General features: G+C 50.8%; 1 protein-coding gene across 5 annotated transcripts in view; it reads left to right on the top strand.

The window, feature by feature from the left end:
* Positions 1-22202, top strand: part of MOK (MOK protein kinase) — a 50402-nt gene that overhangs the window by 26321 nt on the left and 1879 nt on the right. For 2 of the 5 annotated variants that reach the window (XM_032345337.1, XM_032345338.1), the window contains 8 exons: positions 4533-4622; positions 6025-6095; positions 16296-16374; positions 16494-16542; positions 18306-18484; positions 19969-20070; positions 21016-21189; positions 21655-21769. In XM_032345337.1, coding sequence (XP_032201228.1) covers positions 4533-4622; positions 6025-6095; positions 16296-16374; positions 16494-16542; positions 18306-18484; positions 19969-20070; positions 21016-21189; positions 21655-21769 — 859 coding nt within the window. Of the gene's footprint in view, positions 1-4530; positions 4623-6024; positions 6096-16295; positions 16375-16493; positions 16543-18305; positions 18485-19968; positions 20071-21015; positions 21190-21654; positions 21770-22202 lie in introns of those variants that run through there. The other 3 variants (XM_032345339.1, XM_032345340.1, XM_032345341.1) reach the window with 3 other exon arrangements.

Raw genomic sequence — 22202 nt, 5'->3', positions numbered from 1 at the left:
GCAAACGGCTGCTTTCATGTAATTAAGAGCTAGAACATTTCTGTCACCTAAAAGACTCCTTCATGGCAGTTTTCCACCCCCATCCCAGGCAGTCACTTCTCTGGGTTTTTCCCTTCATCCTCTCCTAGAAGTTTGTACTAAATGGAACCACCGAAAGCAAAAGCACCCACCATGCTCCGGTGACCCGCTCTCCTGCCGCAGCGGGAGGTCTTGGAGATTCCTCTGCCCTGTTGCGCCGGTAGTTTATACCAGTTTACTACCTAGTAACACACCAGCTGTTTATCTGTTCTCCTGGCAATGGACTTTTACTGGTTTGGGTTGGAGGCTGCTGTGAATAAAGCTGCTGTTAAAACTCGTGCTCAAGCCTCGTTGGGATCTAGGTTTTCATTTTTCTCATGCAGCTCCCTAGAATAGAACCGCCGAGCCAAGAGTAGGAGTTTTGTGGAAGAAATGACGGAGCCCTTTTCCAATGCACTTTTCCTGTTTTCATCCCCACCAACAATGAAAGAGAGTCATAACCGATCTGCACGGCCCCAGCATTTGGCGGTGTTAGTCTTAGGTGTTAGCCACCCTGGCGAGTGGTACCTTATTTAGTTTAGTTTCCACTGCCCTGGTGACTGGTGATGATGGATACTCACTCGTGTGCTTACCAGCCACTCACAAACCTTCTTTTGTGAAACATGTGTGAGTATTTCTTAAATGTTTGAAGTAATTCCCCTGTGAAATTACCTGGGCCTAGAAGTTTCCTTTGTGGGGAAGGTTCACCCCCACCACGCAGTATAGTGGGCCATGGCTCTGCGGTGTATCAGGGCCATGGAATGTTGAAGAGTCAAGTAGAACCAAATGATTTTGGATTTTTATAAGGTTTTCAAAGCTTCATTGAGATATAATTTACATACCCTGAAAGTCCACCGCTGTAAGGAAAGCTATACAGGTGTACAACTATTACCGTAATACCATTTTGGAACACTTCCATCAGGTGAGGAGGCTTTTGATAACAAATTCTGTTTCTTTGGTAAACATAGGGCTACTTTGATTTTCAGGTTTGTGTCGGATTTTGTAATTATGTCTTTCAAGGGGTTTGTCTTTTTAAATTGTCAAATGTATTGGCATACAGTTCATAATACTCCCTTTTGTCCTTTTTTAAAAAAAGGTTTGGGGCGCCTGGGTGGCTCAGTGGGTTAAAACCTCTGCCTTCGGCTCAGGTCATGATCCCAGGGTCCTGGGATCGTGCCCCACATCAGGCTCTCTGCTGAGAGAGCAGGGAGCCTGCTTCCTCCTCTCTCTCTGTCTGCTTCTCTGCCTACTTATGATCTCTGTCTGTCAAATAAATACATAAAATCTTTTTTAAAAAAAGGTTCTATGTATTTATTTGAGAGAGAGGAAGAGGGAGAAGCCGATTCCCTGCTGAGCAGGGAGCCCAATGCAGGGCGCAATCTCGGAACTCTGGGATAATGACCCAAACTGAAGGCAGATGCTTAACGAACTGAGCCACTCCAGTGCCCCCCTCTTATCTGTTTAATATCTAACTCTAGTGATGGTCCCTGTCATTCCTGATATCGTTTGGTGGTGGTAGTGTTTCAAATAATTTTTTTTCCTCCGTTGATCTTGGTAGAGGTTTATCAGTTTTATTAATCTTTTCAAAGAACCAGCTTCGGGTTTGTTCATTTTCTCTATTATTTGTCTATTTTCTTCTTTGTCGTCGTCGTCTTCTTCTTCTTTTTAAGATTTATTTATTTATTTTTAGAGAGAAAGAGCGGGGTGGGGGTGGGGTAGAAGCGGGGGAGAGAGAGTCCAAAGTGGTCTTCCTGCTAAGTGCAGAGTCCAGCGCAAGGCTTGCTCTCATGACCCTGAGATCACGACCTGAGCGAAAAGCAGGGGTCAGTCGGCAACCGGCTGAGCCACCAGGCGTCCTTCTTTGTCTGTTTTCTGTGCCATCAATTTCTCTTCTTTAGTGTTGCTTTTCTTCTACATTGGTTTAATTTGCTCTTCTTAGTCTATCTTAAGGTGAAAACAGATAATTTATTTTTAACCATTTCTTCCTAACATAAGCATTTAAAGCCACAAGTACACGTCTAAGCCCTGTTTTCCTGCATTCTGTGCATCTTAATATGTTGTGTTTTCTTATTGCTTGGTTTAAAATGTTTTCTAGGAGCGCCTCGGTGGCTCGGTGGGTTAAAGCCTCTGCCTCCAGCTCAGGTTGTGATCCCAGGATCCTGGGATGGAGCCCTACATTGGGCTCTTGGCTCAGCAGGGAGCTTGCCTCCTCCTCCTCTCTCTGCCTGCTGCCTGCCTCTCTACCTACTTGTGATCTGTGTCTGTCAAATAAATAAATTTAAAAAATTTTAAAATAAATGAAATAAAATGTGTTTAATTCTCCTTGTGAGTTCTTCTTTCCCCGTGTTTATTTACAAGAGTGTTGTTTAATTTGCAGATGTTTGGGGCTCTTCTAGCTTGCTTACTGTCATAAGCTATTGTGGTCAGAAAACGTGTTCTGTAAGTCTTTGTGTTTGGAAGTTTACTGAGACTTATCTTTGGGTCTAGCGTATTCGTCGGAGTAAAGAGCACGTTGTGCTTAGGTGTTAAATGTGAGTTCAGTGTAAGGTTGGTTAGGTCAAGGTGGCCAGCAGTGCCGTTAGGATCTTGTGCATCTTTGCCGACCTTCTCAGTGATGTAGAGGGGTCCCAAAGCTTCCAGCTCCTTCTGCTTTCCACCGTCAGTCTTTACTGCTTGTGTACTGAAGCCGTCCTATTCAGCACATCGTCCTATCTTTTCGGTGTACTGCCCCATCATCATGAAGTTGTTATAGCTAGGAATAACCTTTATTTTGAAGTCTGTCTGGTCTAATATTAATATAACTGCTTCTTCTTTCCCTTCAGCTTAAGGGCTTTCTTTTTTTTTTTTTTTTAAGATTTTATTTATTTATTTGACAGAGATCACAAGTAGGCAGAGAGGTAGGCAGAGAGAGAGAGAGAGAAGCAGGCTCTGCACTGAGCAGAGAGCCCGATGCGGGGCTTGATCCCAGGACCCTGGGATTATGACCTGGGCCGAAGGCAGAGGCTTTAACCTGCTGAGCCACCCAGGCGCCCCAGGACTTTCTTCTTACACATTGGATTGGTTAGATAAACCGGGGCGCCTGGATGGCTCAGTCTGTTAAGCGTCCCACTCTTGGTTTTGGCTCAGGTCATGCTCTGGGTCCAGAGATCGAGCCCCATGGTATCAGACCCTCTGCTCAGGGGGGATTCTGCTCCCCTCTCCCTCAGGTGTCCACCCCTCATGTATACTCTCTCTCTTTCTCTCTAAAATAAATCTAAAAAAAAAATTCCCATAAAATGAAATGTTGAAATTGCATAATTAATAATTTTTTATTTTTTAGACTTTGATCTGGTAATTAGAATTTTTTCCAGTTGCAGAAAAAAAAAATCCATTTGTGGCAGATATCATTGGTTCTTTTTGGATCAGAGGCTGCCTGTACTTCTCTGTGTTCAATCCCATGATTGTTTCTATGTCCAGTAGGACAGTGAAAACAAACAAACAAAAAGCCCCTGAATGTCACCTGACCACAAGATTCAAAGCAACTCCAAGGCAGAGAAAAATAGTTAACTCCAGGGGCCCCTGGGTGGCTCAGTCGTTTGGCATCTGCCTTCAGCTTGGGTCACGGTCCCAGGGTCCTGGGATCGAGCCCCGCATCGGGCTCCCTGCTCGGTGGGAGGTCTGCTTCTCCCTCTCCCTCTCTCTTCCTGCCCCCTGCCCCGCTCGTGTGCTTTCTATCTCTGTTAAATAAATAAATGAAATCTTTAAAAAACATAGTTAGCTCCAGTCTTTTAGATTTTTTTTTCATGATTTTTAAACAAGAACAGAGTTGATTTATATTTTCTGAAGATAAAAATCTTTTTATTTGAACAAAGGCTAGTGATGCTCAGAGGAAATTTCCTTTCTAAATCTATTAGTTCATTATTTCTGAGTGAAGTGTCTATAGAGGCAGGAAAGAATTATGTGTCACAATAAGCAGAGTATGTTTTGGGGTATGATAGCTGGTTTTCTTTTTCTTTTTTTTAAGATTTTATTTATTTATTTGACAGAGAGAGATCACAAGTAGGCAGAGAGGCAGGCAGGGAGAGGGGGGAAGCAGGCTCCCTGCTGAGCAGAGAGCCCGATGTGGGGCTCGATCCCGAGACCCTGGGATCAGGACCTGAGCCGAAGGCAAACGCTTCACTGACTGAGCCACCCAGGCGCCCAATGTATGTTTATTAATCATAAAAGAAACTACCAAGGTATTCTTTCAGGAGCTTAGGTGGGGAAGATCTGAATGTATGTCCAAAGCTATAAGACGCTTGGTTTTTAATCAGATAATAACCAGAACGAGACGTGCTGAACTTCAGCTGCTGACGGGAGAAATGGAAGCCGATTAACTTGCTTGAAATGTTTGTGAGGTTTTCGGTTGTGATCGCAGGTAACAGATAATGACTGAATAACCCTAATGAAAGCTGACCTAAATTAAAAGCGAGTTACTTCTTTTCCCTGCACAATAGTATCGAGCACGTGAACAACCTGCGGGAGATACAAGCTCTGAGGCGCCTGAATCCGCACCCAAACATTCTTACGTTGCACGAAGTGGTTTTGTAAGTATATTGGGGACTTTACCAATTATCTCAATTTGATAACAACGATTACATCACTTTTTAAGAAAAACCGCGTAGATGTTTAAAATATTTGCTCTGTGGCTCAGGGAGTAACCATTTTCATTTCACTTTAAGTCCCGTATTTATTCCCTGGGACAAACGCGTGACTGATCCCTCTTGCTGCTGTGCCTTCATCTGGGTGACTCCATGTCACCAGAGCATGCAGCATTCAGACAGCTCCTCTCCCGCAGCTCGGGGAGGCCTCTCCGTAGACAGCGGCCTGGGCGGGCGAGACCTCAAGGGTGGATGGTGGCCTCGTGGGAGAGCCCCGGTGTCGCGTGCCTGGGGCTGCACTCGCTTTCTCCCTGCCCGCTGCCACGTGTGCACCGTCTCAGGCAGTGGGAGCTGCTGCCTTCCTGCAGCTGACGTAATCCAGAGGACTTTTCTGTTCTAATTCTAGAACAGCTTCCCTAAGGCTAAGCTGCCCATCGAGAAGGCAGAGCACAGCTCTTCCCCAGATGCCAGCACTTCTGCAGGAGCTCAGACCCTGGGTACTGGGACCGGCCTTTCGTAGGTCCTGAGGGGGTGCACGCTGGGTGAAGCCCCTCGGTGGCTCTCTCCGCTGCTTTAAAACCAGCCAGGTCTCTGACAGTTCAAATGCAGCAGGTTTTAATCAGAGGACTCCGCGTGAAATATCTTGTCACAGCTGTGTGGCCTCCGGGCCTGCAGTGCTTGGAGCAGCCAGGGTGGCTGTCACCACGCTGCCCATGTGTCCCGTGCTTCACGGACACTTGTGCCTGAGACCTCGTGTGGGCCTCCTGACACACCGCCCCACTGGATGTGCCCTCAGTGGGGGCTGGGATGACATGTTCTCCACCCGGGGCTCACCCACTGGGCCCGAGGCCTCTGTCCCCAGCCCGGGCAAGGCCTAGACACCCCACAGGTCTGCTGTGACCCATCTTTCTCCCTTTTCCCCTGACCGCTTTGTGGATTTTGTTCCCCCATTATAATTTATCCCAATTACATGGAAGGAGTTTAGGTAAATTAAAGCTAAATTTGCAGTCACGGAGATGAATTAAATTCTTTTTCCTGTTTTGCTCAGCCAACTCTTTAGCCTCCTTTCTCCAGTCTGCTGGAGTTAATTTTATATTTTTATGACACAGCTCATTACAAAGGGGGCAAGTGTTTAGAATTTTTGCTCCAAGTGAAGGTTTTACTCTTATTTTAAGTTAATTTCACCTGAAGTACTGACTGAAAATCACAGCGCCTGCTTCAGTCAGGACCTTTCAGCCTTTGCTCCGGGAGAGCTTTATGTCTACCGGAGATGTTTGCCAATGAGTTAAGTACTTGATTGTTTTCTGATTAAGACAAAACATTCTTACAAACCTGCTTTCTTCCTCAGTGACAGAAAATCTGGCTCTCTTGCACTCATATGTGAACTTATGGACATGAATATTTATGAGCTAATACGAGGTACGTAGAATAATTTGTGAGCTAATCTAAGATCTCCTTTTAAAGCTTGTAGTTCCCATATGCTTTGTTTTCCTCCTCAGAATCGCTAGTCGCCAGAGTACGGGCGTTCCTATAAATACACCGTACTGAGCTCCTTTGCGTTTGGGAGGTATTTTTCGGGCCTTCTTGTCTACCTGGCACAGGGCTGCCGGTGGGACGGGTGCAGCCCTGTGCCTTCAGGCTGGCCAGGAGCTGGCTGAGGGTGGCTCCCGGGGCAGCAGAGACCGCTCAGGCCTTCCTCGCCTCAGGTCCCTCCGGGGCTGCTCTGCTGGCTCTGCCACGGTCAGCGGCCTGTTCTACGGCTCAGAACAAGGCAGGGCTTACCCCCAAGCGTGACCCCCGACGAGAGGCGCGGCCCTTCTCTTTGCATCCTCGCACAGGCCCTCCTGCGCCCCAGGGTGCTCGCGCCTCACCTTCTTCTGAACTAAAGCACCGTGGAGGGGAGCGCGTGCGCCTGAGCCGGCCTCAGTTGGGGCTGGTCCTGGAGGCTTCGAGAGGTCACTGCAGGAAACTGGACAGAAGAAGAAGACGGTCGGCCCGTGCAGCAAGTATCCCGGGGGGGGCGGCTGCACAGGTGTGTCAGGTGTTGGGACACATGAGCCGCAGAGACGCCCCTGGGAAGCGCCCCGGACGCGTGGTCTTGTACACATCGCCTCGTGCTTCTTGGACACATGGAAGCAAATCAGCTGCTCCGTGTTCCGTGAGGGACTAGTTAAGGCTTGGAACAGAGTTTTAGTTGCACACGAAGAGCTCAAATAAAATGGTTACCACGTGGGAAAGTGGAAAAAAGCGTTATTATCAAACTAGTATATTTTATATGTGATTGGAAATGTGTGCTTTAGTAAATTACTAATAAATAGCATAGACAGGCAAGTTTTATACATCTGTAGACGTTGATGAAAAACTTTTGGATCTAAAAACTTTAGGATCTTTTTGAAAAAAATAGGAGTTGGCCGTGTATCTGGGACTAAATGCTGTTTATGTGACAGACCTTGTGCATTTTATTCACAGGTAAGCTCATCATTCAGGGATCTGTTTAACTATGTTTTAAGTCCAATTCTAACAAAGTTAGTTATCAGGTTGCTTGGTTTAAAACCTATTAAGAATAGAGCCATTGGTTAGAAGGAGCTTCTAGAACGTGGCCCATCAGCAGTAACAGAATGTGACTGGTGACAGTCCCCCGGTGGGCGAGGAAACCGACAATATGAAGCGTGACAACGTCCGCAACAGCAGCAGCACGAGCAAGAGCCGTCCGGGCAGGCGGCCCCGGGGTGCGCCACAGAGCGCCCAAGCTCGTGGCGGGCGGTGGTCAGCAAGCCACGCCAGTAGCATGACACAGGAAGTAGGAAAGTGAAGAAAGAAAATGGTTTTTTTTTTTTAAGACTTTATTTATTTGACAGAGAAAGAGAGAGAGAGGTAACACAAGCAGAGGAAGTGGGAGGGGGGAAACAGGCCTCCCGCCGAGTAGAGAGCCAATGTGGGGCTTGATCCCAGGACCCTGGGATCACGACCTGAGCCAGAGGCAGATGCTTAATGACTGAGCCACCCAGGCACCCCAAAAAAGAATATGTTTTGAAAAGATCCGCACTTAAAGAGATGGCTATAGAGAAGAGTTTCACGTGAAGTTCAAGGAGTAGACCTTATTGATCTGAAATTTTCACATTTTATTTTAAAGATTTTATTTGTTTATTCGACAGACAGATCACAAGTAGGCAGAGAGGCAGGCAAAGAGAGGAGGAAGCAGGCTCCCTGCTGAGCAGAGAGCCCGATGCGGGGCTCGATCCCAGGACCCTGAGATCATGACCTGAGCTGAAGGCAGTGGCTTAACCCACTGAGCCACCCAGGCACCCCTGAAATTTTCACATTTTAAGCATCTGTTTCAAACAGTCTGGATAACTGAGGTGTTCTGTGATTACATTTTCTCATATATTCTGTCTGACACAGATTGTGCTCTTTGATCCTGTCTGTACGTCTGTCCATCAGGACAGAGCCCCCAATACAATCAAGAGAAACAACCACCAAACCTTAATATTTCATTGATAATTTTTTTTCTTACCAATGAACCAACATTTTGCTTCTTAATGAACCTACATAATCACTTCCTGTAATTTAGTAGCAGGCCTCTTGGTGTGAGATGTGCCTTATGTTAGAATTCTGATTGTTGCTTCTGAGAGTGTGAAATTTCAAAATTCAAGGGGCGGGGATCATTCCCAGCAAGTTTCTATGTAGTTAGACATTTGAGAAACCTTGGTTTAGAAATAAATATCTTCTGTTGCCAGTAGTAGAAGAATTATACCATGGAAGAAATCGAATCCATTTCTTACAGTATTTGTCTACAGAGAGAGATTGTAGGAAGTGGAATGTTCCAGGGTTCCCGGGTGGCCCAGTCGGTTGAGTATTTGATCTTGATCTCAGCTCAGGGTCGTGAGTTTGAGCCCCTTGTTGGGCTCCATGCTGGGCATGCAACCTACTTAAAAAAAAAAAAAAGAGAGAGAGAGAGAGAGAATGTTATATTTTAGATCAATAGACATTGACTCATCATGTAAATGTTGAGTGTCTTCCATAGACCAGTGCTGTGCTCAGTGCACAAGGTCTAAGATGCTCAGGGGTATCCTAGTTTTAGAGATATGGAAAGATGGGGAAACCGGCGTGCAGTCACTGTAAGATACTAAATATGGCAGTATTGCCTCGGGATTTCAGAGATGTTAAAATGTGAGGGGGAAAACCTGCCTGAGCGTCGATGCAATACAGTGATCACTGTAACAGCCAACAGTTCCTCAAGGCTGACCACCGGGCAGGCGCTCTTCTTAGCCCTTTGTAGGAATTAACTCATTCTACCTTCACGACAGCCGTTCGGGCAGACGCTGTTACTATCCCCATTTTAAAAGATGGAGAAACGGAAGCAGAGAGAGAAGTAATTTGTCGAAGGTTATGTACTTAGTGAGTGGTGGACATGGGGTTTAGACTTGGACAGCCTCTTCCAGCGGGGGTTTCTTAACCATCACGCGCGCAGCCTCTCGACAGCCCGAGGTGCCCGGCATCACCCCCATCTTCATCATTACCCTCATCGTCACCTCTGTTTTGTGGATCAGGAAATCGAGCCTTCAGGGATTGAGTGAGAACCCAAGGTTAAGTTATTAATAAGTAGTAGAGTCAGAACTGATACTCCGGTTTGGCCGAAACGCTAACCATCGCGCTCCAGCACTATCCTGGGTCCAGGCTGCTGGCCCCCCCGCTCAGCGCCCTCCAGTGAACGTGCACCTGCTAGTTATCTGTCCTTGTTGAGAACGGCACCAACTTACTGAGACCTGAATCCATCACTAAAGCGTTTCCTACGAGAATGACAGTTCATTTCTCTTAAGTGACTGCTCTCACGGCAGCCCTGTCAGATTTCAAGGAGCCGGCTGATGGCTCGAGGATGGCCACAGTGGTTACTGGGATGTCTGCTTGATGCGCGTGATGGCCGAGGGCTGATGGAGGCAGAGGAGAAGAGGAGAAGATGCATTTTTTCATAGAGGGTGTAGAGTCTGTTGAAGAGAAGGAACCGGATGACAGTCACGGTCATTAGAGAAAATGAATTGCTTGGGGTGATTTTCTCTTCGTCCAGTAGGTGTCAGATGCGGCGGAGATGACCGGGCTGCTCCCGGAAGAGCGGCTGGGGCAGGCAAGAGGGGCAGGAGAGGACGCCTCCTTCATGCCACGTGCCAGGCGCTGCTCTGGAAGTGGGCATATTGGGGATGGACATGGTCTCACCCATGTGGGCCCACCCTCTGAGGAAGAGAGAGACGCCGAGTACAGAAATGATCAAGAAAGAATTCAAGACAGGGATAAGTGTTCTGAGTGAACAAAACATGTCCCATCACAGAGTGATGGGGATGGAGTATTTTAGACAGAGACAGCTAGTGCAGATCCTGAGGCCACTGTGATGTTAAGAGGCTAGTGTGGCTGGAGCACAAGCGAGAGAGTTAGAGCAGCGAGGTAGGTAGGGGCCAGTGGGGTGGGTAGGGCCAGAGTAAGAATTCAGGTTATTCTATGTTCAGTGGGAAGCATTAGTGGGGTTTTTTTTTCTTTTTAAGGTTTTATTTATTTATTTGACAGAGAGAGATCACAAGTAGGCAGAGAGGCAGGCAGAGAGAGAGGAGGAAGCAGGCTCCCTGCTGAGCAGAGAGCCCGATGCGGGACTCGATCCCAGGACTCTGAGATCATGACCTGAGCCGAAGGCAGCGGCTTAACCCACTGAGCCACCCAGGCGCCCCGCATTAGTGGGTTTTAAAGCAGGGAGAAGCATCTTTTGATTGGTGTACAGACCAGTGTTTCTAAAACTGTCTATAGTGGAACATCAGTTTTTAGTGTGTTCATTTTTCCCCCTAATCTGTTGTGGACCAGAACTTTTATAAAATACATAAAAATTAAGTACTGGAAAAGTGGCGATGGGCTTCGATGTCGCGGCAGCGCTGAATCACCGTAGAGGTTCTCGGTTGCTCTTGGTCATGTCATATCTTAACCCAGTAACAAGCAGCTCCTGGACCGGCATCAGTTCACAGACTATGCTTTTCAGAGAACATTTCTGTTTAAAGACTGTTTAAAGAGCGAACAGGCCATAGGTGGACGTTATCGGTCGACCCTTCCCACCACGGACAATGAGCAGCATTTGTTCTCACCCGTTTAACCCCAAGGGACGTGTGTGATCTGGACGGCTTCACGGAGTTACCGGGCAGGCTGCGGAGACGCTCCGGATGTGGCATCCGGGAAGCAGCTTCCGAAATCGATCCTGCAGGGTTGGGCTGTCGCAGGGGCTGCTGCCTCTGCACAGACAGGCTGCTGTTGCCGCCACCAGCTCCAGAACTGGGTCGCCTCTGCCGGAGCCAGGAAGCCGCCCCACCACCGTCTGCGCTCACACGGGATGCCCCCTTGCTCCCGCCTGGCCCTGCAAGGTGGGCCTGAAGCCTCGTTCTCGAGGGGTCGGATTGAGGCGGGACCCAGCCCCATCTGGAGCTCCCAGCCGCAAACAACCTGAGGAACGTTGCTCTGGGCTTTCACGCCCGGCCTGCGAGGTCGGGCTCGGGATGGGTCTGCACCGTGAACCGCGAGGGGAGAGCGGCCCGGAGACGGGGAGCCTCTGCCCGCCGTGCACTGGGCAGCACCCCTGGCGGGGGCGAGTAGCTGGCGTGCTAGGGTGCCATGAGCCGTCCTGGTGGGTGGACTCAGGGGCTTGTGCTTGCGGCGCCCAGCATCTGCCCCCTGCAGCTGGGAAGCCTGTCTGGGAGTTTGCTAGGAGAAGCTGGTGAAGACGGTAACCTGGTTATAGCGGCGCCTGTTGTTTCCTTGTTTATGTGATCTCTACCCCCAAGCTGGGGTCAGACTCACGACTCCAAGATCAAGATCACACGCTCTTCCCACGGAGCCAGCCAGGCACCCCCAGAGGCATCTCTTATTTTAACTTGTATCTGATTTTTTTTTTTTTTTAACTGTTTCAAGTTAAATTCCTCTGCTTTTAGTGGCTAGGTCACTGTTCCCCACCCTGCGGTGCCTGGTTCGGAGCCTCGGGCGCCGGCTTCCTCAGCTGCCCTGCCCCGCTCCGTGGCATCTCGCTGTCGTTGCCGTGTATCTGCTGCTTTATTGTGTGTCCCCCTCCGGCCACTGAGCCATTCGCTCTCGGACAGTGAGGCCTTGCTGGCTCCAGCACGGGTGCCCTCCTAGTGCCCAGCACTGTTGCCTGTGTGACACGGTGTCATCTACCAGTTGGTGGCTATAGACATCACGGGCTGTAGGTTGGTTTCACCGCAGGGAGCACATGCCATTCAGCTGGTTCCCATACAAAAGAGGGAGTTTACGGTCAAACCTCGCATCTGCTGCCGGAAGCTCAGTCAGGCCTCTTGGGAGGTGGAACCGGAAAGGTCTGGCTGTCAAGGCCACCACTGGCCCCCATGGAGCCACGTGGTCCCCTGCCCCTCCTCGACTGCTTGTCCCTCCCCTCTTCCTTTGGCAGACGTGGCCACTCAGACCCTGGGAGCCTTCACTGGCAGCAGATGGGCCAGGCCCAGAAGTCCTGGCCATTGGCCCCCTGCTGGGGTGCTGGCTGTCGCAGGTCCAGTGGGCCGGGCCTTGTCCCCTTAGGGTTGTACCTTTCAGAGGCTGCGGGTCAGGCAGGCACCCTGAAGTAAATCCGTGATATTGGGGAATGAAGTGTGGTTTGACTTGAAGTGTGGTGAACACAGCACGGTTCATTTCCGTGAAGAGCTTAGGCAGTGTGTCTTATCACCTGTGACAGATGTCACCCTGTCGGATCAGATTGGTGGTATTTTTATGTCACGTCAATCTGACTGACCGACTGTAAGACGCAGCATTGTTACATACGAGCGGAAGCGGCAACACGGGCCTTCGTCTCCGGTGCATAGCTCTCTACCGACCCGGTAATTTTACTTTTGTCCTTGCGAAAAGAGCTCTTTGGGTCTGTTTAGGCAGTTTCCGCCCAGATCATGTTCATGGCTATATAAAAAGGAAAGTGGCAGTGAAATGAATCTTTCGTCGTTCCTAACACTTCCTTGGAACATTTTGACCCAGTGACCGTTGTCTTCATTTTCCTTACGCAGTAGGGCTCTGCCATTCAGAGCGATGCGGCCTTCTTGTTGCTGGAGTCTTCTTCCAAGCCCATGCCACCAGCCTGTTAGTGTTGATGCTGTGGTTTCTGGAAGTGCGGCCCCAGGTGGGCTGTGTGGCTGCGGCACAGAGCTCCCCTGCCCTGCGTGTCTGAGGATGGCGGGTCTGGGTCAGGCCTGTGAGCCTTGGGCCTTGTCTGTGAAGTGGGCATGATGCCAGCGTCTAACTCCTCGGGGGCTGTGGGGAGTCCCGTACAGCAGCGCTGCCGCCGTTAGAGCAGTGGCCGCCTGGCCGGTCTTCAGTGAAGCGACTGCTGTCCTCCTCGTCCGTCCCCACCACGTTCACGCTGGTTAGTGCGCCTGCGCTACGGGCCCGCCTCGGGTCTTCCCCATCCTGTGTGCTCGCCCCAGGGCAGAGGGAGGAAGTGGGATTTCAGAGAAGGTCCAGCGCTCGCTGAAGGTGAGCTGGCATCCTAGAGTGGAACCAGAGGAGCCGTCCTTGAGTCTTTCCGTGGTTGATAAGGGAGGGGTGTGGGGGTTGGCTCCGGCGCCAGCTGAGGCTGATGTCCCGCCTGCTACCCCCGGAAGGTCCGCGTCTCTAACCCCAGATCCTTGTGCCATAATGCAGACTGGTGTGCATGCCTGGTGCCCTGGGTGCAGCCTCTGGGCCAAGGTGTAGCTGGTAGACCATTTATATGCCAGTGCCATGTTGGACCCCAGCACGCCCCTCTGAGCCTGAGCAGGAGAGCCTGGCACAGGCCTGCGGATGGGGTCTCTCGTGGGAGGGGGTGTGTGTGAGATACTGTGTTACAGGGTGGACTACACTGGTGGCCGCGTTCCTTCAGTTAGTTAGTCCCTGCAGCCAATGCCACAGCTTATCATTGTGTTCCCGGAAATACTTTTTACATGACAGATATTGTACATGACATTCTTTAGAATCTTCTTAGTGAGGATATTTGGTTAAAAAAATCAGCTAGCCGAAATTAACTTGGTCGGGATAGGCACAGCAGACAGGGAAGCACTATTCGCGGTCTGCTGGCGTTCAGGAGGATACACAGGCGCTTACGAGTGGTTGATTAATTCTCATACTTGTTGCAAGATGTTTGAGAACAAGAATCTATTGGGAATCAGGTAGAGTCTCAGGTCTGGAAAGTTAAGATCTTGTTTTTGAAAAACCGTTGTAGGGAATGGATCGTCAGCCCCCTCTTGGTCAAGGGTGTGGATTCCGAGATTGTTCAGACCAAGGTTCCAGACAGTTCACACTACCCCTCACTCCCTCAGGAGCCCCTTCACGTAGGCAGGGATTCTCACAAAGGGGCACAGGGGTGGAGGGAGCCACGTCCTTACTTGCAGGACTGTGGGCGGGTGGGGGAACAAAGAGGAAAGGAAGCGTCAGTGCCGAAGAGGGCGCTTCCACGGGGAACTGAGGGCCGCTGAGAAATGCAGATTCCTGGCCCATATGTTTTGTTTTGTGATTCATTAGGTCTGGGTTTGAGCTGGGAATCACCATTTTATTGTATTGTATTTTTAAAAACATTTTATTTATTTGAGACAGTGAGAGCACACATGCACGAGCAGAGGGAGGGGACAAGTAGACGACCCTGAGCTCATGACCTGAACCGGAGTCAGAGGCTTAACCAACTGAGCCACCGAGAGGCCCCCACGGGAGTCGGCATTTTAAAGCATCCCTCGTTGATGGTGGAGACTGGGTGGGTTAGACTTTCCGTGGAGGACTCCACCTTCCTGAGTGCAAGTTCGGATGACGGTCCTGACAAGTGTGTGCTGGGAGATCTGGGCGTGTGGGCGTGGCCGGAAGGTGCTTCTAGAACAGAGTAGCCTGAGCACAGGGGTGAAGCAGGAGAGCTTTGGAGGCATGTGTGGAAGCATCTACAGGGGAATGTGGCTGGAATGTTTGATGGACAAGAGGGATGTGGTAGGGTGTGGACCCTCCAAGTGAGGGTCCAGGCCAGGCAGCTGCACCTGGGAAGTTGTTCCTAAGGCAGCTTTTGGAGCCCCGAGCAGAACCTCCTGAACCAAAATGCCTAGAGGTGGGAGGAACATCACAGGTGTTCGTGAGCCCCCGGGAGACTCAGTTGCCCCTGTAGCCTGAGAGCCCCCCGTCGGGAGGAAGGGGTTCTGAGTGCCGGGCTAGTTCAGGACAAGAACCAGATTTCAGGAAGCTTTTCATCTAATGGCACATGTGATGGTGAAGAGAAATTTTGCTTCCTTTCGGTTCTTAAACAGATAGGAATTTAATATAAAGTTACAGAATGACTCAAGCTAGGGAGAGAGGACTAAGTCTTCATTTAGTTCTTTTAAATTCTAGAAAGTGGGTGATAAATTATTTGAAACAACAAAATTACAGTATTATGAACAAAAGTTAATTATACTTAGACATTTTGCAATTTAAATTTCTTTCTATTAACAGAAAATATTCTTGTCTAGGGAGAGAAAAAGAATAAATTTGTCAACAGAAATGGCAAACAAAGGAGCAAAAATGTCAAAGGGGATGTGCACTTACAGAGGGAGAGTGGCTTCCTGGGTTGTCAGCGGGAATGGTGGTTTTTCTGATTCAAAAATAAAAACGCACCCCTTTGAAATTAAAGTCGAGTAGAATGTACCATCTTCTGGAACAAGGATAAGCGCCGTGCGGGAGTGTGTTGCTAAGAGTCATAGGACACAAAAACACACAGGCGGGCGGGCCCGGGGAGCAGGTGTGCCTGACGAGGAGAGTGGCCTGTGAAATTCAAAGCAGTCCTGGGTCTTCTTCCATTTAAAACCCACTTCTGTGGAACTGTGATCCATCCCCCTTTAAGATGGAAATCCCCAGGGGTACCTGGGTGACTCTGTTGGTTAAATGGTGGCTCTTGGTTTCAGTTCAGATCCTGATCTCAGGGTCGTGAGATGGAGTCCGCCTGTCACTCCTCCCCACTTGCACTCAAGTAAGCTCTCTTTCAAATAAATAAAATCTTAAAAATTCCGGACCGGAAGCCAAGGAACACCCTGGATTTTCAAGTTATTCTTGACATCTCATCTCAGCAGTTTGGAAGGGCGTGTCCCGGAAGACCTGCCCCAGCGGTGGGGGCTGGGGGCAGTGAGTGGGGTTTATCAGACCAAACTGCGCAGGTGTTTTTTACTCAGTACTGCTGTTGTGATCCGAAGGCATGCAGGGGGGATTTTACATGAGATCATGCCAGTATGTAGGATTTTATTTATTTATTTGACAGACAGAGATCACAAGTGGGCAGAGAGGCAGGCGGGGTGGGGGGGAACACGCTCCCTGCTGAGCAGAGACCCTGACGCAGGGCTCGATCCCAGGACCCTGAGATCATGACCTGAGCCGAAGGCAGAGGCTTAACCCATTGAGCCACCCAGGCGCCTCAGTATGTAGAACTTCAAATGGTGGATTTAGTGTGTGCACTCTGTATTTCCTGAAATTACTAAAAGTTGTTTTTTAGATTTTCACACATCATTAAATAAAATTGTTGGATTCTATTTTTGTTTTCAGAAAATGGGTTATGTATCATTGGTAACCATATCGGCAATTTCCTTGATTGCACAGGGAGAAGACACCCATTATCAGAAAAAAAGATTATGCACTATATGTACCAGTTATGTAAATCCCTTGATCATATGCACAGGTATGCTGTTGGAGAATTAGCAGCTCCAAATTGATAAAATGTATTAACATTCATTAAAAATTCAATGTAAAAATTTGAATGAGGCACAAATTAATTCTATCCTTTTATATTGAATGCAGAAATGGAATATTTCACAGAGATGTAAAGCCAGAAAACATATTAATAAAGGTAAGAACTTCTACATAAAAAAATTATATCAGAAGAAAGGAAGAATGGGAAGCCTTTGTGCTCGGGAGGCTTTTCAGTCCGCTGGACACCACGTCTGTTCCACTGTTGTTGTCTCCCCGTTGGAAGAAGTGGTTTATTTAATAAGTGCCATCAACACAACTTTACATCTGGAAGGAGATAATCTTAGGCACTCTCTTCTTACTCTAGACAAAAATCAACCGCTAGGGTGTGGTTCTGGCTCAGTCGGTGGAGTGTGTGACTCTTGATTTCGGGGTCATGAATTCAAGCTCCATGTTGAGTATAAACACTACTTAAAAAATAATAGATAAATAAACTTCATTCATATTATCACTCCAAACTCTGTGCATGTGAAAGCAGAAGAGGCAGGATTTGCACTCAGGTCTGTCCCATACTCTAGCCACATCCACTGTACATATTTCCAAGTGTGAAGGCTGGTAAGTTTGGCGATATGTATACACACATGAAGCCATCATCACAGCCAGGCAGACAGACCTTTTGTCTCTGGAAGGTTATTCATACTCTTGGTCATCCCTCCTGTCCGCTGTCCCCTTGTCCCCAGGCATTAGTTTGCACTTTCTAGAATGTTCTCTAAATGGCATTTGTAGTATGTGTTCTTTCTTGGTCTGAATTTGTCCCTCAGCGTCATCATTCTGACATTTGTCCACATCGTAGTGTGGAGTGCCACACCTTTTGAAGTTGTCCCACAGTTGTTGGCTGTTCTCTGTCTTCGCCATTTGTTGTCTCTGCATTTCAGTTTGGAAGTTTCTGTTGGCGTGTCTTCCAGCTTGCTGATTCTTTCCTCCTCTGTTTAGCCTGTGGATGAGCTTATCAAAGTCGTTTTTTATTTCTGGCACAGTGGTTTTATTTCTAGTGCTTCCTTTTGATTCTTAGAGGTTCCATCTCTCTGCTTGCATTTCCCATGTGAATTTTCCCTGAACTTGGCCATCATCTACTTTTTCCACTAGAGCCCTTAACTATTCACTTGTAGAGATTTTAAATTCCCTGACGAGTCATTCCAAAATTCTTAACTCTGCCGTGTCTGAAGCTGGTTCTGATGCTTGCTTTGTCCCCCAGACTGTTTTTCTTGCCCTTTAACAAGACTTACAATCTTGTTGGAGGTCCGACATGACGCGCTGGGTGATGGGATCAGGTGAAAGCCTGGAATGAAGTTCCTTGATAACCTGGCTAGGAAATGTGCTGCGTTTAATGTTTGCTATAGGTGTAGGCACAGAGACTCCAAATTTGTTGACATCGTGTATGTTATTACCCGAATGTGAGGGGTGAACAAAATGGGAGCGATATCTTGAAACATGTCTCCCTGGTCTTTCTGACTTGACCCAAAGAACCCGTGGCTCCAGAGAGCTGGCCCCTACTTCCCCCATCCCCAGGGGCAGAACAAATGGGCCAGCAGAGCTGGACAGATGGAAGTTAGAGACACAATAGGGCCAACGAACCACTATGGTGTTTTTAATTCATTTGTAGACTCATGCTGTGACTTAAAATTTCCCAAGACCTATAGACATTTGGAAATATTTGTAAAACAGAGCCAGGATATTTATAAACGCATCCTACTGGATAGAAACCCCACTCTGGTACGTGTTAGAGGCCCTCGTGCGTGCTCATGAAGTCATTTGTATTTTATAAGCTGCTTTCGGTGCTCGTAATTTTCCCATCGGCACATAAATATTTGAAGTGGTCTCTACTGTAACAGCTGCTTGGTGAGATGTCATTTGTCCCTGCAGCAGGATGTCCTGAAGTTGGGGGACTTCGGATCCTGCCGGAGCGTCTACTCCAAGCAGCCCTACACGGAGTACATCTCCACCCGCTGGTACCGAGCCCCGGAGTGTCTCCTCACCGACGGCTTCTACACCTACAAAATGGACCTGTGGAGCGCTGGCTGCGTGTTCTACGAGATTGCCAGGTAGAGCTGAGGCCCGCCTCGTGCCCGCGGGCCTCCAGGCCGATGTCCCGAAGCGGGCCGCCTGGCAAGGCTCGGCCTACCCACTGGGTGGCTTCGGGCCAGGCCCTTCCTTTACCAGACAGACTGCACCGTCGTCCTGCTGACGGGACTATTTCACGTGACAGAAAACACACTCGGCTTTCATTTTCCTTTTCGTCAAATACTTGTCCTTGTTCGCACATGACTAAGTGCAGAACAGCATCGGTTTCTTCCTCCCTCCCTTGGCCGGCGGCCGGCGGGGCTCCCTGCTCGGCTTCGCCAGTGAGACGGTTGACTCGTGAGTTCAGGACCAGAGTAGAAACGTGCTTATTGCCACCCTGTGGGGTCCACCTTGGGGGCGCGAGAGCAGTGTCCCTGCTCCTGGGACCTACCCTGAGACAGTGTGTAGGATGTGCTGGTCACAGGTGTGAGGGTGGGTCACCTTGTGGCACAGCTGGATTCTAGAAAGCACAGTCCTCCCCGGCCTCCATGCCCCTCAGCCTTCGTGCTTAGCCGGCAGGTGGAACTGTGGCCCATGAAGAAGGGAGGTGGGCTGATCCCACGCAGGGGTGAGTAGGGCTCACCCCTAGAGCCTCACGGAGCAGGTGGGCCGGTGTTCGCTTGCTCAGAGTGGACTGTTACGGACGAGCAGGTGAATTCAACATCTGGGTGACGTGCCTAGGCGAGGACGCGGGTCATCTGCTCTCGCCAGCTCAGCTGCCCACTCCATCAATACAGACATGCGTGTCCTTCAGGACACACCGGCTGAGAATCGACTTGTTATTTTTGGAAAGCTGAGTGGCGCTTTTCATGGACGCTTAAGTACTGGCAGAGACAGGCCTTCCTGCTGCGCTGAGTTCCGTCCGGGGAGAGGACTGCGGCGCTGGGAACATGACGGCTGGTGCGGGGAGGGGCTCGCCACACACAGCCCTGCCGCCCGCCCCGTCTCAGAGCTGCTCCCCGCCTGCCGGCGCGCTCCTCCTCTCTCCTGGAGCCGCGGACATGGTGGCTTTCCCACGCAGGGCTCCCGTCCCAAACTCTGTGGCACGTCCTGCAAATTGAATTTATTTATATAAGCCGAAAAGCTTTCATCCACGATTCCAAAATCCATAAACACTCCAGAAACCAAAATGTTTCTTGGACTTCATTTGTCCCCAGAACCAGACCCGGCCCACCATGGAGTTTTGTAGGAAACCTCCCGTGACAGGAGACTTGTGGGGCTGATGCGTCTCACCGCGGAGACCCCAGGGTGTGCAGAGGAACGTGGCTACCTCTCAGAAGGACACCCCCCTGTCGGGAAAGGAGAAGCAGACCCGAGCCGAAGGGGGACCGGAAACCCCACGGCTGCAGGCAGGAGCACACGGGCGGGACCGTGTCCTCGGGTTTCCGTGTGAGCGAGCCGCCCGGCAGAGGGGGACGCGGGCAGAGGAGGCCTGTCCTCACCACAGCCCCCTCCCGCTCTCCAGTCTGCAGCCCCTCTTCCCCGGAGCTGATGAGCTGGACCAGATCTCAAAAATCCATGATGTCATCGGCACGCCTCCCGGGAAGACCCTCGCCAAGTTCACACAGTAAGTGTGGCGTGCGCCCCAGAGTCCCGTGGAACTTGCTCCCTGCCAGGGCTGGTGGTGGCCGCCAGCCGAGGGGACCAGGCCGTGCCTCTCCTGCCCTTGTAGGCCCTCCCTCTGCTTGGGTCCCTGCAGCCGCCGAAGGGCCTGCTCCGGGCTGTCATCCCGCAGGACTGCTCGTCCTCCAGCAGCACGGAGGAGTTCAGTCGGCCTCGCTGAAGGCCTGGCGGGCAGGGCTCGTCCTCCGAATATTTACCCGGGACTGAGAGACCTTTGGGTGGAGAAGGTGCCCACACTCTGGCTGTGCGTGGTGAGGCGTCCGTGTGACCGTCACCTAGCGCTGCCAGCAGCCCTGACAACCGGGCCATGACGGGTCAGGGTTTGGTTTGGTCGGGGGTGCAGCGGCTCCTGGGCCCTGGGGAGGCAGGGAGACGCGACCGGTCTGGGCTCCTCCTTCTCCGAGTTTCCCCTCTTTCTTCTCAGCTAGGAACGTGCTGTTAGTCTGCTCGGAGGAAAGTTGTGTTCTTGCATTGACGGCACAACAGATTTCTCAAACCTCCTCCCCAGCCCCTTTCTAAAACTAGACTTTATTTTTTAGAGCAGTTTCAAGTTCAGAGCAAAACTTAGTGGAAGGTACAGAGATCCCCTGTAGGGGAATCCCAGCTGGGGCCCACACAGTCTCCCCCACCGTGACCGTCTGCGCCAGGGTGGCGTGTCGGTTCCCACTCACAAGCCTATGCTGGCACATCGTCACCCCGAGTCTGAGGCTCACATGAGAGGGCGTCCCTCTGCCGCTGCACGTCTCTGGGTTTGGACAACAGTGTGGCTGCACCCCTGCTTAGTGCATAAACTGTCCTCAGCACAGGGCCCTGTGGAATCATGACGGCGGCTGGCCACGTGCTTTAGATAATGGCATGATCGTTTATTATCATTGGGCTTTTAATACAGGTCGAGAGCTATGAGTTTTGATTTTCCTTTTAAAAAGGGATCAGGAATACCTCTACTGACAGCCAGTCTGTCCCCACAATGCCTCTCCCTCCTGCACGCAATGGTGGCCTATGATCCCGACGAGAGAATCACTGCCCACCAGGCCCTGCGACACCCCTACTTCCAGGAGCAGAGGTGGGCGCCTGCGCAGCTCCGGGTCGTGGCGGGAGCTGGGCCGTTGGAGCAGGGGCGGGTGGGTCTGGGAACAGCTCTATCCTGGACCGGGTACCCCTGAGGCGGCCCCCTCGCTCCTCGCTGGTGTGGCCCTCCAGGAGGAGGTGGCCAGTGGCCCGCGGCAGGGCTCGAGGAGGGCTCGGCGGCTGCTTTGAGGTTGATGCCGAGGCTCCGGTGATCAAACCTCCGGGAGGGGCCTGGCGCACAGCAGTGACAGCAGGGGACCTGGCTGTGGGGTCGGGGGCACGCTGGTACCTGGCACAGGAGGAGCTGCCTGAGGGCGTCTAACCCCACACCTCGGGGCCCTGTGCAGGGCAAGCATAGTGGCGAGGGCGGAGGTGACCAGCTTGGGAACAGGGAGAGGGATGCGCCGTTGTGCCGGGCACCTTCTCAGGGGCGCGTGCCCTCCCTCTCCCTTCCCTGCAGGGCGGCGGAGAAGCAGGCTCTGGTTGGCCACAGAAAAGCTTTCTTTCCAGAGCGCCCCGTGGCTTCAGAACTACTCAGTAACCGCTGGCACGTTGCCGAGGAGGACAGACAGCAGGTACTGAGTGAAGGTGGTGAGCTGCGAACGGCCGCTGTGGCTGGGCCAGGATGCCCTCAGGTGGCCCGTGTCTCTGTGGAGGACGTGCCCCCCGCCCCCGCCTGGAAGGGTGCCCGTCCTCGAGGCCTGACCCCATGCCTTCCTGTGCCCTCTGACTGACCCTGGCAGGGGACACAGAGAAGGTAAATTGGCCCCGGGTGACCTGGCAAGCCGGTGACCGGTCCCCACGCCGGCAGATCATTTGCTTTAGAAACAACAAGTTCCTTCCGCAGTCTTTCCATCCATGAGCGCCCCAAGTGGCCCCCACCACTGGGCCCCACCAGCCCTTTGGTCACTCGTCCCAGCATCTCTGCGTGTCACTTCGTGCTAGGAGCTGAGGTCACTGACGTGTCTGCTGCCAGGCTGCTTTCTGGAATTCCAGACTGCTGTATCC

The sequence above is a fragment of the Mustela erminea genome, chromosome 5 (genome assembly GCF_009829155.1).
Source record: "Mustela erminea isolate mMusErm1 chromosome 5, mMusErm1.Pri, whole genome shotgun sequence".
NCBI lineage: Eukaryota > Metazoa > Chordata > Mammalia > Carnivora > Mustelidae > Mustela > Mustela erminea.
Note: the sequence above shows the minus strand (reverse complement) of the source record. Positions and strands in the feature narration are given on the sequence as shown.